The sequence below is a fragment of the Syngnathoides biaculeatus genome, chromosome 1 (assembly GCF_019802595.1).
Source record: "Syngnathoides biaculeatus isolate LvHL_M chromosome 1, ASM1980259v1, whole genome shotgun sequence".
NCBI lineage: Eukaryota > Metazoa > Chordata > Actinopteri > Syngnathiformes > Syngnathidae > Syngnathoides > Syngnathoides biaculeatus.
This window is the reverse complement of record NC_084640.1, coordinates 7,060,428-7,074,888: the sequence shown is the minus strand read 5'-3', so window position 1 is coordinate 7,074,888 and position 14,461 is coordinate 7,060,428. Positions and strand designations below refer to the sequence as shown.

The window sequence follows — 14,461 nt, the reverse complement described above, 5'->3', positions numbered from 1 at the left end:
ATTATATCACTGCTCACAGTCCAGTAATGGTGCCACCACTCTGAATTAGAATGTTGTGGAGGCGTTTAGTTAAATACAAAAGTATGGTATGGTATGGTATGGTATGGTATGGTATGGTATGGTATGGTATGGTATGGTATGGTATGGTATGGTATGGTATGGTGTGGTGTGGTGTGGTATGCTTTCCTGCCAATCCTCAATGTGTGTTCAACAGATGGGACTGAAATTTCTCTCTGGAGGCCCACAGTCTCACACACACAAATAATAATAATAATATCCTTTGTCCTTCATTCATAATTACTGTTTGGCGTCTGAAGGGGTGAGAGATAAAGTGTTGTTTCTCATTTTCAAATTTCTTGAGATGGTGAGTTGTCGATTCTTGTTAGCTGTTAGCATGCCTGTAATGATTTTCAAAGTGATTGCGATGCAGCTGTATAATATTTTGCATATTTGCGACTGACTCTTCACAAACTCGTCCGTCTGCATTGATTTTCTGTGGAAGCTACCGGAATTTCCCAGCTAGTCACGTTTCTCTACTCAGCCAATTGCAGGACAGTTCAGAATAAAATAGAGACTCTAAGGCTGGATTTGCAAGTCAATATTTACATGACGATTTATGTGCTTTAAGTGTGTTGTAGGTTTACGGGTTATGGGTTATGACTGATTTTAAGAAATGTTTTCTTTCCTCTTCTCTAATTTGCCGTCCTGACTGACTCTGCCTCAGACACGTCTCCAAGTGTTTTGCGATCAAGAACCGGATAAATCCGGATCCTTGACTTGGCATCGTTGTTGTTAATGTTATTTGCCTCTGCTCGCTGTATTTATTGCTACCAGCCCGAGGCGCAATCAGTCAATTAGAATACAGTTGCCACACGGCCTGCAGAGTGAAATGTCTTCTCACCCCCCCCCCCCCCACTCCGCCCCTCAATTTGCGTTGGGTTGCTGCCTGCTGCCAGTTGAAACAATTTCACGATGAGTGATGGGAAAGAATTTGGTCGCGCCGCCGTTTGAAGTCAACCCAAGAACAACTTGTATGACACTCACCACACTGCACGTAAACAGGGAGCTGACGAACCGCGCGAGGTTTTCTCTTCCAACGTAAAGAATATTCGCTCGAGGAAAAAAAGTTTAGTTTGTTTTGCCAGTGGTGGGAAGAAACGAGGTACTAATACTATACTCCGGTATCTTACCCGTGTACTTGAGCATTCCTTATTCTTTACATTTGAAAACCATATCTGCACTTTTGACTCCTTCATTTGTCAAAACAGGTGTGTTCTTTTTTTTTTTTTTTTTCCAAACTCTGCAGACGACGACACGGCGTCACAAAGACGTTAAATTCGCTTCTCGGTCTCGATTGCGATATTGCGAGGCGGGAACAAAACAGAAGCAGCAGCAACATGAAGGAACCTGAAAGGTGGCACTGATGACGAAAACCAACAGAAGGCTGATATTCCCTATCAGCGGCGCCAACCTAAAAATAACAACCTCCGGGTGTTTAAAATATTTGAACCTGAACCAATACAAGGCATATATATATTTTTTGATGTTTTCATTGGATAATGTTGCTTTTTTGGTGATTTTCCAGTTCCCAACGTAGCCCAAGTCTGAGTTCTTAAAAGAGGTCAAATATTTTCAGTGCAGTTAGCGTGGGGCTCAGTTGGTAAAGTTTCGGCCTCACGTTTCTGAGGTCCCGGGTTCAATCCCAGCCCCGCCTGTGTAGAGTTTGCATGTTCTCCTCGTGGCTACGTGCATTTTCTCTGGGTTCTCCAGTTTCCTCCCGCATTCCAAAAACATGTTAATTTGACACTCTAAATTGCCCGTAGGTGTGATTGTGAGTACGATGCGTGTTTGTCTCTACGTGCCCTGCGATTGGCTGTCAACCAGTTCAGGGTGTACCCTGCCTCCTGCCCATTGACAGCTGGGATCGGCTCCAGCACTTCCTGCGACCCTTGTGAGGATACGCGGCAAAGAAAATGGATGGATGTGCTAAGTTATCAAAACAAGTATTGCATGTAATAGACTTCACTTTTGAATTTCGTTTCAGTCTGTTATTTTTTTCTTTTACTCTAGGAATTGAGTCAGGACTTCAACTTTTACCAGACTGGACAGATTTTTTTATCTGTCCATCTACTTAATTACACAGTCATTATTACGTTTGCCACTTTTCTACATTTTGCTCATGATTGCACACGAGTTGAAACAGCCTCCCATCATGTATACGCTTCGACGATCTCTCGCTGGGTTTAATTCAACCAAAGCTATCCAATCAGAGTCAGCGCCTAGTTACGAAATGATGAAATCGAGGAGAACTGTCAGAGTGAGCTTTATTGAGGGAAAAACGCGGCTGTCAAAAAGGCGATTAAAGCGCCGCGGCTGTAAATTACTCTTATCTGCGCTCATCGAGCCGACGTTCTCGGAGCCAGACGGCGAAAGCGCAATACCATGAGATTGACTCATGTTTTGGTGAGTCACGTCTCAGCAGGTGGGAGACGCAAAGGTCGCGAGCAAATGGGATTATTAGGACCGGCGTTTGTCACTGATGGTCCAGACTGCAGAGGTGAACATTGTCGCAGTGTCCATTGTGGGCTGCTTGTGGACGGAATGTTTTCTTTTTCAATACGATAATGATGTGGGGAAAAAAAAGATGGGCGAGTCGCAAAGTGAGCCGGCGAGCAGCCGAGCCTCACCGCAGATTGTACAATCGCGCTCTAACTGCCCTCAGGGAGCTTCAAATTCTGTCTCGTCAAAATCTCTAGTCGAATGTTTTTAGTTACATCACAATTGCAAATTTATCTCAATTTTAAGTAGCTCTTTTGTACGTCGAATTTGGATAAATTTAATGGTCTAGAAATATTTTAAGTCAACAAAAATTCACATATTGTTCTAAGTTCAATTTACAATGTCACTTCAATTAATAAAAAAAAAACAAAACAAGTGTTTTATTACTCACAATTTTTTTTATTTCTTTGTATATTATCATATTTAATTTTAATTCAGTGCCCTGTGATTGGCTGGCAACCAGTTCAGGGTGTAGCCTGCCTCTTGCCCGTTGACAGGAAGGAAAGTCTCCAGCACTCCCTGCAACCCTCATGAGGGTAAGCGGCAAAAAATGGGTGGATAAATGAATTTTAATTCAATTTATTTAAATTTTTAAAAACGTAAAGTGTTGCACCAGGTGGTTTATTTTAGCTAAAAAAATGTCTCCTTCAACTCAACTGATATTATAATTATTGAGAAATAAACACATTCACTCGGGGATTTTAAATAAAAAAGATATTTATTCAAATAGTTCGCCAGAACTTGGCATCTTCATGTCGAAACATTTCATAGAAATGGCAAACGTATAACCAATATGGCTTTCCCCCCCGAGAAATATACAAATAAATAGAACGATATAACAACAACAAAAAAACTATTTCGAGGGAACCATTACATCATAATTCCCACGATCGAGCTACAATACTGCATCGCTACATACAGGAAACATGTAGGAACTTTTTTAGTCAGAGTGGCAAAATTCTGACACCCCAAATTGGGGGAGGGGGGGGGGTTATAACAATCCATAGATGGCAGTGAGTGTCTTGAAATGCTGCTTGATGTTCTTTTTGAAGTGCACATAGGTGATGATGAAGTAGTTTGACTGTAAAAGAAAAAAATCTTCAGCTTATGTCTTGGGATCTCAGCTCCTCGTCTGTTTCTAATCAAGATGGCGTCGCCAACACTGAGGTGGTCCTCGGCCTTTTTTGGGCTCCGCATTGCGTCCCTGAGGTACTCCGCATTTTTCCCGCCTGGCTTGAAGGTGAGGCGGCGCCTTTAGGAGGTCGTCCTCTCGGCCCGGCGCGTTCTCGCCCTGTGGCGCCGCGTCCACTTTCGCAAAAGCAGCCACGTTTCGGTCTCGGGTTTGAGCCGCTGAGGCGTCGCCCTTCTCTGATTGGTCCTCCTGAACACAAAGACACATACAGCGATTAGGGTGAGACAAAGATGTTTCGGGTTATGGAAAACATCATGTGAACGGGGGGAGGGGTGAACTGTTCGTAACACACAACCTCCAATTTCAAATGTCAAAATTAACCTGCTAATTAATGCAGGAATCATAATTGGCCCATTATGAGCAGACGCTTGAAAGTAAACTGTGGTGAATTAGACACAAACTGTCTGTCATAATGGACTTTTTCGCCCAAGAGCATAATTCTAAAGGGATTTTTTTATATTACCAGTACAAGTATTGGTGCTTGAGTCGGAACCGATACTGAGTATTGATCCCAGTAGTGTTTTTATTGGAAAATTTGGATTACATACAACTACATATATAAATCATGTATTTCTACTATGCAGTTTATTATCAGGAAACGCTATAAAAATCACTTTTAAAAACTATTTTTTTTAGGCTTGGAACACATTATTTCATTTTCCATTTATTGCAATGGGAAAACGTGCTTCGGTTTTTGAACGTTTTGGTTTTGAACCAGCCTTCTGGAATGGATTTTGTTTCGAGCACCGAGGCACCACTGTCTTGTGAATTGCTAATGGTTCAAACCACCACAGGAGGACTTACTTGCTGTCTGATTTGTTTTTTGTTCGTTTTTTTTTTTTGCCCTACATAACGATGGCCGGTATTGGCAGCCTTCACGAGTACCTGATACGATGAAATAAAGAAAGTATTGACGCGATACCGATACCTGGTGTCAGTCCTCACTCATCCCAAATAATTCCCAACTCATTTTTAATATACTGTTACAATATCAATTTTAAAAAAAAATGCCAATGTACTTGCTGAGAAGGTTGTTTTTTTTTTGTTGTTTCTTATTTTCTGATACACTTACAAAAAATGACTCAGGCAATTATGCTTAGGCTAACAACAGAAGAGGTCAATCAGTCATGCGCAGTGGTCAGAAGTTACAAGTACAAATACTTGTTACTCTAGTTGATTGATAAGGTATTTATACTTTATTATAAAATCTTTGAATCTTACTTTGTCAAAACAGACTTGTTTCAACCAATGCTTATGACCACAATATATACATAAAATTTAAAGCGCTTGAGAACATATAAGGTAAAAGATTTACCAAAAAGCAACAAAAGTAATGATACAGCATATTCAGAGAATTCAATATTCCATTTTAATGGAATCTTTCCAGAAAATTGTAGCTTTTCTGTTGTTCTCATTGACTAAATTACCATTTTCTCATTATTCATTATCAAAGATTGGAGTGAGTTTTGCGTAATCAAAGAAAGTTTCCACCTCTCACCTTTTAGCGTTGCTCGTGTCAGTCAGCAGCTCGGAGCCGTCGGCAAAGAGAATCTCGGCGTTCGTTGACGTCTCGTCCCTGCGAGCAACGTGAAGAAGACGTGATGACTTACAATTATATCCCCAAGTTAAAGCATTTCACCGAGCGTGCGCTCCGGCACGGACTCAAACGCGCCTCTACATGTTTAAAGAGAATTTTTCAGCCAATTTACTGCATGGTTACAGTAAATACAGTACAGGGTATTCATTACATGCTTGAATATAACTTAATGGTACTACTTGGATGAGGATATGAGTCATGTAAATAAGCCGTGGTACCAGATGCAAATGACCCACCTGAGGTGGTTGTGGTCCGGCCTCTGGCAGAAGTTGGTGCAGGTGAGGTCTCCCTGATGGAGGCACTGGCACCGTGGGAGACTGCTCTCGGTTTCCACGGCGACCTGGACCGAGCGCCTTTTCCTGGGGGCATTTCCCAGGCCATAAGATACCACGCGCCTGAAGAGGGGGCAAATGAGACTTTAGGTCAAGATAACTCGTAACAATCATCATTTGAAGTTAAATTCAATAAAATGAACCTATTGAGTGTATTGTTTTCTCCACTTCTGGGAGGGTTGGGGGGGGGGGGGGTTAGAGACTCCACAGTGGTGTCCAAAATGCTTCATTCACATTTAGAGTGGAATAACATTTTGGATTTAAGTTGAAACTTCCACAAACTAAAGAGTTGAGTTGCCTCATTTACTTGAAATAAATGTTCTAAATGGCAAAAGTTGTAGTTGGATTTGGGAAACATCAATAAATTTCAGTACTTTAGCAAATACAACACAAATATTCATCTGGATTTAGAATAAAACCATTAGAGAAACTTTTTTCCCCCCAAAGCTGTATGTGATATAATCATTCACGTAATAGCTTCTCTCTCTTTTTTTTTTTTGGGGGGGGGGGTGTCTTTTACTAAGATTATTAAGGAGGAAACACATACTCGGGCGTGTTGACCCAAATGATGTCCAAGTGGCAGAAATACACGCACTCCTTGTCCAAGAAAGTGGAGCAGGAGCAGCGCTTTTTGCGCACATGGCGCACTTGGGAGGCGGTGGGCGACGCTTCAACTGGGGCTGAGAGCGCTGAAATGACAAAAAAAGAAACACTCAAGCAAGTGTTTTTATACACAGATACAACAATTTTGCAGAAGTTACAGGGGAAAAAAAGGCGACATTAATTCCTGCTAATTTTCCTTACCTGTACTTAAAATCCAGGAGTGCACCAAAGATAACACGGAAAGAAAAATGTAAATATCCATCACTCTGGTTGAGAGGAAAATAATAACAATAAAAATAATCCAAGAGAAATCACGGGTAATAAAAAAATATTAACCGAGTGTCCGTAGTTTTTAATCAAAGTGTCAGTGATCGTCCTGAGAGGTGAGCGCAGAAGTTAAGAAGCGTCCTCGTCAATGTGGCCCCACATGTTGACACCCTCCCGGCTTTATACAAGTGCTTCGCCTTCCCTCCTCACTCCCTCCTCCTCCTCCTCCTCCTCCTCTTCCTCCGTACAGTTGTGTCCTCTGGCTCCCACTCCGACGAATGTTGTCTGTGAGCTGATAAAGAAGGTGGCGGGGACTTGACTTTGCATTCCGGGGGCGCAATTGCGCTCATCCGCCAGAAGGTGGCAGTGGAAGTGCCTGCGGCTCACTATCAGCGAAAGGGCCTTTCCAACCCCCATCACTTCTCCTTTACTATTACCGGCGAGTGATGTTATATTGATTACTTATCAGAGTGGCTGCGGTTCTAACCAATGACCTCACCAGCGGTTGTGCAAAAAGAAGACAAAGATATAAGGGAGGGGCAGTGTTCCCCCCCCTCCTCAATCTTGAACACGTGTAAGATTTTGGTGGCACTCGTGGAAAATTGCCCACGCTTGTGTGTGGGAGTACGCGTGTGGTGTATATGGGCGTACACTCAAAGTGGGGAAGTTCTTTGCAGGTATCTTAACAGGGTGAAGCTTTGGCGCTCCTAATCAGAGGTCAGAGTTCAGTTTCCATTTGGTATTGGAACAGCTTGTGCTACTACTTTGTTTGGTTTCACTTTCTTCTAAATATATTAGAACAATAAGGCCGATTCTTTTCAGAGGCAAGTTTATGAACAATAGTGCTGAGGCTATACCAGAAGGGCCAAATTACTTTTTAATCATGAAAATAAAAAGTATGACTATATGGAATATGCTTCTCCCCCCCCCCCAAAAATAGAAAAACAAGCCCAAAATACTGATTTGTGACTTTCGAATTGAATTTTAGATGTAACGTTTGGTCTTTTAGAGCTTAATGACAGTGAGCAGTGCATTTGGGCGCTGGGCCTGCAGGGGGGACTTGCATGACGTAATCCACAGCACCTCATAACATCATGATAACATAACATCATAACATCATCATCATAACATCATAACATTATCAAAACCATCAATACTTTACAAAATGCCTAGAAAGAGTACCACTGATGCATTTACCTTGAGGATGCTCATGGATAAGTACAGAGAAGGTCAGAAGGGGCTACATTGTGTCTTTGTAAATCGAAAGATAGCCCATGACAGAGTACCAAGAGAGGAACTGTGGTACTGCATGCGCAAGTCTGGCGTGGCAGAGAAATATATTAGAATAGTAAAGGACATGTACGATGGCAGTAGAACAGCGGTGAGATGTGCCGTAGGTATGTCAGGAGAATTTAAGGTGGAGGTGGGACTGCATCAGGGATCCGCGCTGACCCCCTTCCTGTTTGACAAAGTTCGAGAAAGCAGACTTTGAACATGTCCAGAGGCGAGAGAGTGAGTCTATCTTTAGAAGGGTGCTGAGGATGGAGCTGCCAGGCAAAAGAGCGAGAGGAAGACCAAAGAAAAGGTTGACGGATGTTGTGAGGGAGGACATGAGGACACTGGATGTTAGAGTGGAAGATGCACGAGATGGGTTTGGATGGAAAAAGATGACACGCTGTGGCGACCCCCCCTAACGGGAAAAGCCGAAATTAAAATAAGATTGATACTTTACAACAAAAAAAAAGCATGCAGTTCTACCATGTATATCTGTAGCATGGCAGGGTCAATATTTTATTCTCATAACACGGCAAAACATTCAAAAACAAATAAAACAGAGATGATTATTAAATGTATTAGAGCCCCTCAGGTGCATTTTTCTAGTCAAAACTAGTCGAGCTCTGAGCATCCAATCAGAGGCTGGAAACATGCTGACGGGATCATTTGAACTCTAACTGAGCAAAATAAATTGACATGCCATCACGAAGATGCTGAAATCCTAAAAATTCCAACATCCACATACGATGCAATTGCAGTATTGCCTCGAGAGAAACAGTATAGCACTGATTGACCTCTAGATGTCTCTATTCACTTTCCCTTCGCCTTTTTACTGCACTGAGGTGATGTGAAGTGCAGCCCCCCAACCCCCACCCCTGCACGGGAGAAGCTGCTGCATGAGTCACCTTGTGAAAGGGGCTGCAACACTTGCCTCTCTCCCTGCAAACATGCTTGACACGAGGACGAGAATGTCCTCATTCAGTCCAGATTGCCATCCCTGCCCTCCCCCGCTCCTCAGAGAACCCTCCAGCGTGACTCCAGACTCTCTAGTGGAAGAAAAGGTATTTATCCGTGCCATTAACAAATGGTGAGTCAAAATCAAGTGCCTTTTAATGAGGGGGCCGTGTGGCTGCGCAGTCATAAATAGCAATAATTATGACACTAGTGGCACATTAGGGAAGTGCAGTTTTGTATGGTAAAATACGCAGTACTCATTGTGGTTTACACCAGAAATAATACTTAATCCTCTGGAGGGTAGAAATGTATTTGAGACACACCTGAAATGGTGGCTGCCTGCTTTCAACACGTAATGCTACAAATGTAAAATGTTACTGTTGTAAGTTATTGAGTGCACAAGAAAAAAGAAAATACATACACAGGCATTTGCAGAACAGGCTAAATTAAGAAACGATGGCGTCGATATTTTCCTCGGCACCCGTTTCATTACACCATCCATCCATTTTCTTCACGGGGAGTGCTGGAGCCTATCCCAGCTGGCGGGGTACACACCTGAACTGGTTGCCAGCCAATCGCAGGGCACATGGAGACAAACAGCCGCACTCACAATCACACCTCGGGGCAATTTAGAGTGTCCAATTAATGTTGCATGTTTTTGGAATGTGGAGGCCACCAGAGTGCCCGGAGAAAACCCACGCAGGAACCGTCATTATGTGGCTTTTAAACTACAGCAGACCACTTGAGTGTTTGTAAACAAATCTTTACTCATACAGTTCAGAATATTGATACAGCAAAAGTAAAGCTACCATAATGCACATAGCAATGGACCAAAAAGTCTGAATGGGCACTAGATGGATTATAATAAATAGTTGAACACAACATTTGTACACATAAACATTGCCCAAGAATCCATAGAAATGTACATACAGTATACCAGTACAACAATTATCGTTCAGTAAATTTACAAATGAGAAATCCTCCAAAGGAAAAGTGATACCCTCCGTTGTAATGCTGCTTCTAGCTTGGTGTGAATATATACATAAAACCATGAGCATCTACTGACTTTATATGGAATTATGTACAGGTTCCTAAACAAGAAACTCCATAAAAGGCACAATCGTCTATACAACATGTACAAAAACATTTTCTGGCGCTGACAAAAAAAAAAAAAAAAAACAAATAAAATGATTGGTCATCATTATAATTGCCATATGATTGCACGTACAATATGTCAAATGTCAGCATCTGTGCTTTGAAAGGTGATTTGTAGAAACAAACCCCTGAAGAAGTGTTTTCAGTCTTAAAGTGTCGACAATTACATACAAAATAACCATACAAAAAGGGAGAAAAAAAAAAAAAAAGAGAGCATTTTGGCTCTGGGTGGCTTTCAGGTGGCAATGACCAGTCTGTCCTCATCATCACTGGAAACCTCATTATAGTCATCAATGACCTTCCGCCTGCTGGACGCTGCTGGTGCTCTATGAAGTGGATCGTCAGCACCTCCTTTGGGTGATGCCGGGTTATGTGCTGGACTTTGTGGGGCTGAATGCTGCTGTGAGGGTTTCTCTCTTTCAACCTTTTCCAAAGTCTGTGTGAGCTCCGCAGAATTGCCCCCTCCGGTGCCCGGCCGGCTGCCTGGATGCAGTTCTGGAGAGGTGCTGACCGGCAAAGAGGCGGGTCGGGGAGCGGGCGTACGAGCCGAGGGACTTTCGGTTTGAGACGATGGCAAGCCGAGAGCGTCAGGGCTCCCTTGCCTGTCAGACGGGCAAGGTAGAGGGCACAGGGTTGGCAGCGGGCTGAGAGAGGGAATGATGGCGGGCAGGGCGATGTTAACTATCTGCAGGCCCGGCATGTGTGTCTGGGTGCTGGTTCCGCTTTGGGAGGTGGGGCTCGCGGCTAAAACCTGCAACGCGACCCCTTGCTGCGGTAGGATTTGGCTGGTCGCTAACCCCGTGTTGGTCAGGCCCATCAGGTTGAGTGTGTCCAAACCCACCGGCTGCATTGTCTGACCCTGCAAGTCGCTCAGTTGACCGATAGGGAAGCAGGGCACCACGTTGCTGATCGGCTCCTGGATCACGAGGGGCTGGGTCTGCAAGTTGTCCTGCCGCGGCGAGGCGTCGGGGGCCGTCGACGGGCTGGCGTTCCTGTGGATTACGCTCACGGCCGGGATGGTGAGCTGAACGGGACCGGCCTGAATCGGCACAAAGGTGGAATAAGCTGCCAGTCCAGCAGGCACCAATTGGATGCCCCCCACGGGAATCATGTTGTAAGGGGAGCTGAAAGGTTGCTGGGAGTGCAGGGGGAGGTGACTGAACAGGTGGGTCTGTGTCTCCATTCTCGGGGCTTGACATTGACCTTGTAGGGGTGCGTGTGTTGGACTTTGTGATGTGGAGGTCTGTGTGCTTTGGTCCACTGGTAGGCCACACTCAGTTTTTGCCAAAGGAGGCGTGCCAGAAGATGGTTCCTATTAAAAAAAAAGAAAAAAAATGGGTCTATGACTGACTCAAACACAGAAAACTGAAATGGTTCTTGGGTGCAATAGAACAAGAGAAAACTATTACAGTGAACCCCTCCTCCAGTTATTGTGGGTCATCGTCCAAGACCTCAACTACATCGTAAGCTTTGCGGTGAGCATTTTTGTGTGTTTTTGTTTTACGTTACTTTATGAAGAATTTTGAAGCTGCCAGAAAACACTGAGGTCTACTGGAAGAGATGAGGCGTAATTAAGCGCGAGGAGAAAAGACATAGAAGTTCCCCGACTAATCTCCAGTAATTGTCGTCCCCACTGAGCCTTTGAGTATCTTGCTATGCCGCTTGCATGTGTCGCCGCTCCGTGTTTGTTAAACTTGCAGCTGTTTAAAGCTTTATTAATTACTCTAACCTATATGCTAATTTTGTTAAGCGCATCTGCGGTTTTTCACATTATACGTTCGCATTCAGCCAGTTGGTCGTTCATTCGACGACTTTGGTGTTGAAATATACACATTTCATTCCATTTATTTTGTATTAGTTTTACAGTAAACTTCAGCAGGGGGAGGCAAATAGTTTAAATCACAAAAGACGACTTCCGCGTGAAGTATTAACTACAATCCCCCCCCCCCCTGTGAACGGTTGTTGATCGTTCCACAAAGTAGTCTGTCAAAGTTGCGACATAATTTGGTCCCTATCGAGACGCTCAAAAGGAAATTCAGTGTAGAAGGTAAAGGAATTGTGATTTATTTTTTTTAAATATGACTCAAAGTTGTTTGAGTTTACGTCACACCGTTTACTTAGCTGTGGTATCATTTTGCCATGCAGCCCCCCCACCATGTGGTAAAACAGAAAACTGATCAAGGTTCGCTTTTCTTAACCACACAATGGAAAAATAAACCAAACTGGACCCTCTTAGTGGAAATGATGTTACACTCTAAAGCAATCAAAGAGAGGGTGTAAATATTTTCATAATGATTGCAAAGAAAGAGCGCCAGGGTTCTTCAGGGTGGCAGAAAGCGAGTGTATTAATACCGCTAACCTGAAATGAAAATTATGACAAAAAAACTTGTATATGTAGTCTTGCCGAGCCGAAAGTTTTCTTTTTGGTTTACCAAATAAAAAAAGGACATGCAATGTCAAGGTCACACCACTGGGGCACATGTGCCTCACCTGGCATGGTCGAAAGCCCGTCCCTGACATCGGGGGACTGAGGGGCACATCGCAGTCGGGGTAGTCGATGGACATCTGCCTGCACGGTGACACCGGGCTCATCATGTGCACCGACTCTGTGTCCGAGAAGTTGGAGTCGGCGGTGGCCGCGACGGAGGGCAGCGAGCTCCAGATAGACGTTGAGCTCGGACAGTAGCCAGAGATTGAGTACTGCTTACTCAGCGACAAAGGGTTCACGATGAGGACAGAGTCCGATTTGTGGGGTTCGGGAGCCGGCGGCTGTGCAAGGGAGCTGATCGACATCTGAGCCAGGAGGGCACTCGGAGGGACCTCGGCCTCCTTAGACGGAATATGCTGCGGGCTGGCGGACACGGAAGGGTTCGTGGACAGGCCGGATTCCGCTTGGCTGTCCTCCTCTTCCTCGTCTTCGTTCTCCTCCTCGTCAGGGCCGTCCGAGTCGTCGCCGTCTGAATCTTGCCGGTCGGCGCTGCTCACTTGACTGCGGTCTCCTGCAGATCCAAAAGTACTTTGTTATAATACTGCATCAGGTAAGGGAAAAAATGTTGTTCACCATTCATTCAAAGTATTTCCCCGTGAGAGAATAAATCAGTGATGTCTCTCTCACGTTGCGCCAGCAGTGGCGTTTTCCCCTCTGACCACTTGCAGAGGTGGAAAAACAAATATGCTCTTAAAGACTGGGACCATAGAATCCTTTCAGGCAGCTTGTCTCCTTTTTTTTTTTCCCTTCTAAAATTAGATGCAGCAATTTCCTCTTTGTAAATGTTGTGCTTGCCGCCCACATGCACTTGGAGTTAACAGCGGATGAAGGAGCATTTAGAATGTCTAATTAGACCACGAGCGAAGCTCGATGACATAGCAACAGAGTAGCGGGAGAGACAACTTGTACAGTACTGTCCAAAGTTGAACCGATGAAAGAGAGTACGTACGTGTATGGTTCGTACAGAGAGTGAAGTTATAATGCAATATATTGAAAGGCATGTTTGAGAACTGCACCTGAATCTTCTGCATCCGGATCTTCAGAAAGCCCATTCGGCACCCCCATCTCCATGCATTTCTTACTGTGCGCCTTGGACTTCATGTGCTTGGTGAGATTTCCTGCAAGGAGCAGAAAGGCGTCACGGGTAGGTCTGCGATTGAAACGTATCATAGGATGTACGTAGTTACGTAAGACGAGAGCGAGCGCTGGGCAGGTTGCATGTAAAGGGTGAGTAACGGGTAGACATTTTGAAATGAACGTGGGTTGCTCTGACAAAGTACTGTTCCACAGTGTTGCGTGGGAAGTGGGCAAGTTTGGTAACAAATGGTGAATCACGCTGGCTTCTGAAACCTCATTTTTAATATCCCTTAAAGGAGGACTGGCACAACACTAGAGTATATTTTAAAGAACCACTCATTAAGTTGAGTCCTAACCTTGTTTCTTTTACTGTAGTTAGAACCACATACTTTATATCCAGCACAAGGAGGAAGATACCAACATTATGAGGGAGTCATGTCTCAATTTTAATTATTTTATTGTTGACCTCTGTACATGGAAAGCACTTGTAATGTAAAACGTTGAAAACCTGAACATATAAAACAGTGGTTATGGGGCTGTGGCGCTCACCTTTGGTCTTGAAGGAGAAGTTGCAGTGGATGCAGTGATACGGTCGCACATCGGAGTGGGTGCGAATATGCTTGCGCAACATGCTGGGCTTCTTGCAGCGGATCCCGCATTCCTCGCAGATGTATTTGCCACGCCCTCGCCCACGTACGTAAACATACTCTTCGTTTGATTTGTATCTGTGGCGGGGGAAGAGATGAGGAAAAACAGGAGATGAAGGGCAAAGGAATGTGTTGTACTCGACAAGTTAATTAATATGACAATTGCATACCCGCCATCGAAGATTTTAATCCGTCTCGGTTCTGTTTTTGACGGCAGCTCCTTGTCTGACTCAATGCTGGAATGAGTTTCTGCTTTCACTTTACTTCTGGCTTCAACTGATCTGGTCTTCTGTGTCATTGGGACCTTTAAAGACA

The 14,461-nt window shown here is 44.1% G+C and overlaps 2 protein-coding genes across 4 annotated transcripts in view; both read right to left on the bottom strand.

Annotated features, from left to right (window-relative positions):
- Positions 1-3,407: 3,407 nt before the first annotated feature.
- Positions 3,408-6,688, bottom strand: edn1 (endothelin 1). The gene is made up of 5 exons (XM_061825511.1): positions 6,485-6,688; positions 6,228-6,369; positions 5,585-5,743; positions 5,250-5,327; positions 3,408-3,940 (listed from the first exon to the last, which is right to left on the bottom strand). The coding sequence occupies exons 1-5, from the start codon at positions 6,543-6,545 to the stop codon at positions 3,814-3,816; spliced, it is 567 nt and encodes a 188-aa protein (XP_061681495.1). The 5' UTR covers positions 6,546-6,688; the 3' UTR covers positions 3,408-3,813.
- A 2,845-nt stretch (positions 6,689-9,533) lies between these two features.
- The window catches only part of hivep1 (HIVEP zinc finger 1), a 47,193-nt gene continuing 42,265 nt past the window's right edge, over positions 9,534-14,461 (bottom strand). For all 3 annotated transcript variants that reach the window (XM_061800595.1, XM_061800686.1, XM_061800776.1), the window contains 5 exons: positions 14,317-14,450; positions 14,049-14,224; positions 13,439-13,540; positions 12,425-12,933; positions 9,534-11,246 (listed from right to left, as the gene is read on the bottom strand). In XM_061800595.1, coding sequence (XP_061656579.1) covers positions 10,170-11,246; positions 12,425-12,933; positions 13,439-13,540; positions 14,049-14,224; positions 14,317-14,450 — 1,998 coding nt within the window. In that variant the 3' untranslated portion in view covers positions 9,534-10,169. The remainder of the gene's footprint in view (positions 11,247-12,424; positions 12,934-13,438; positions 13,541-14,048; positions 14,225-14,316; positions 14,451-14,461) is intronic.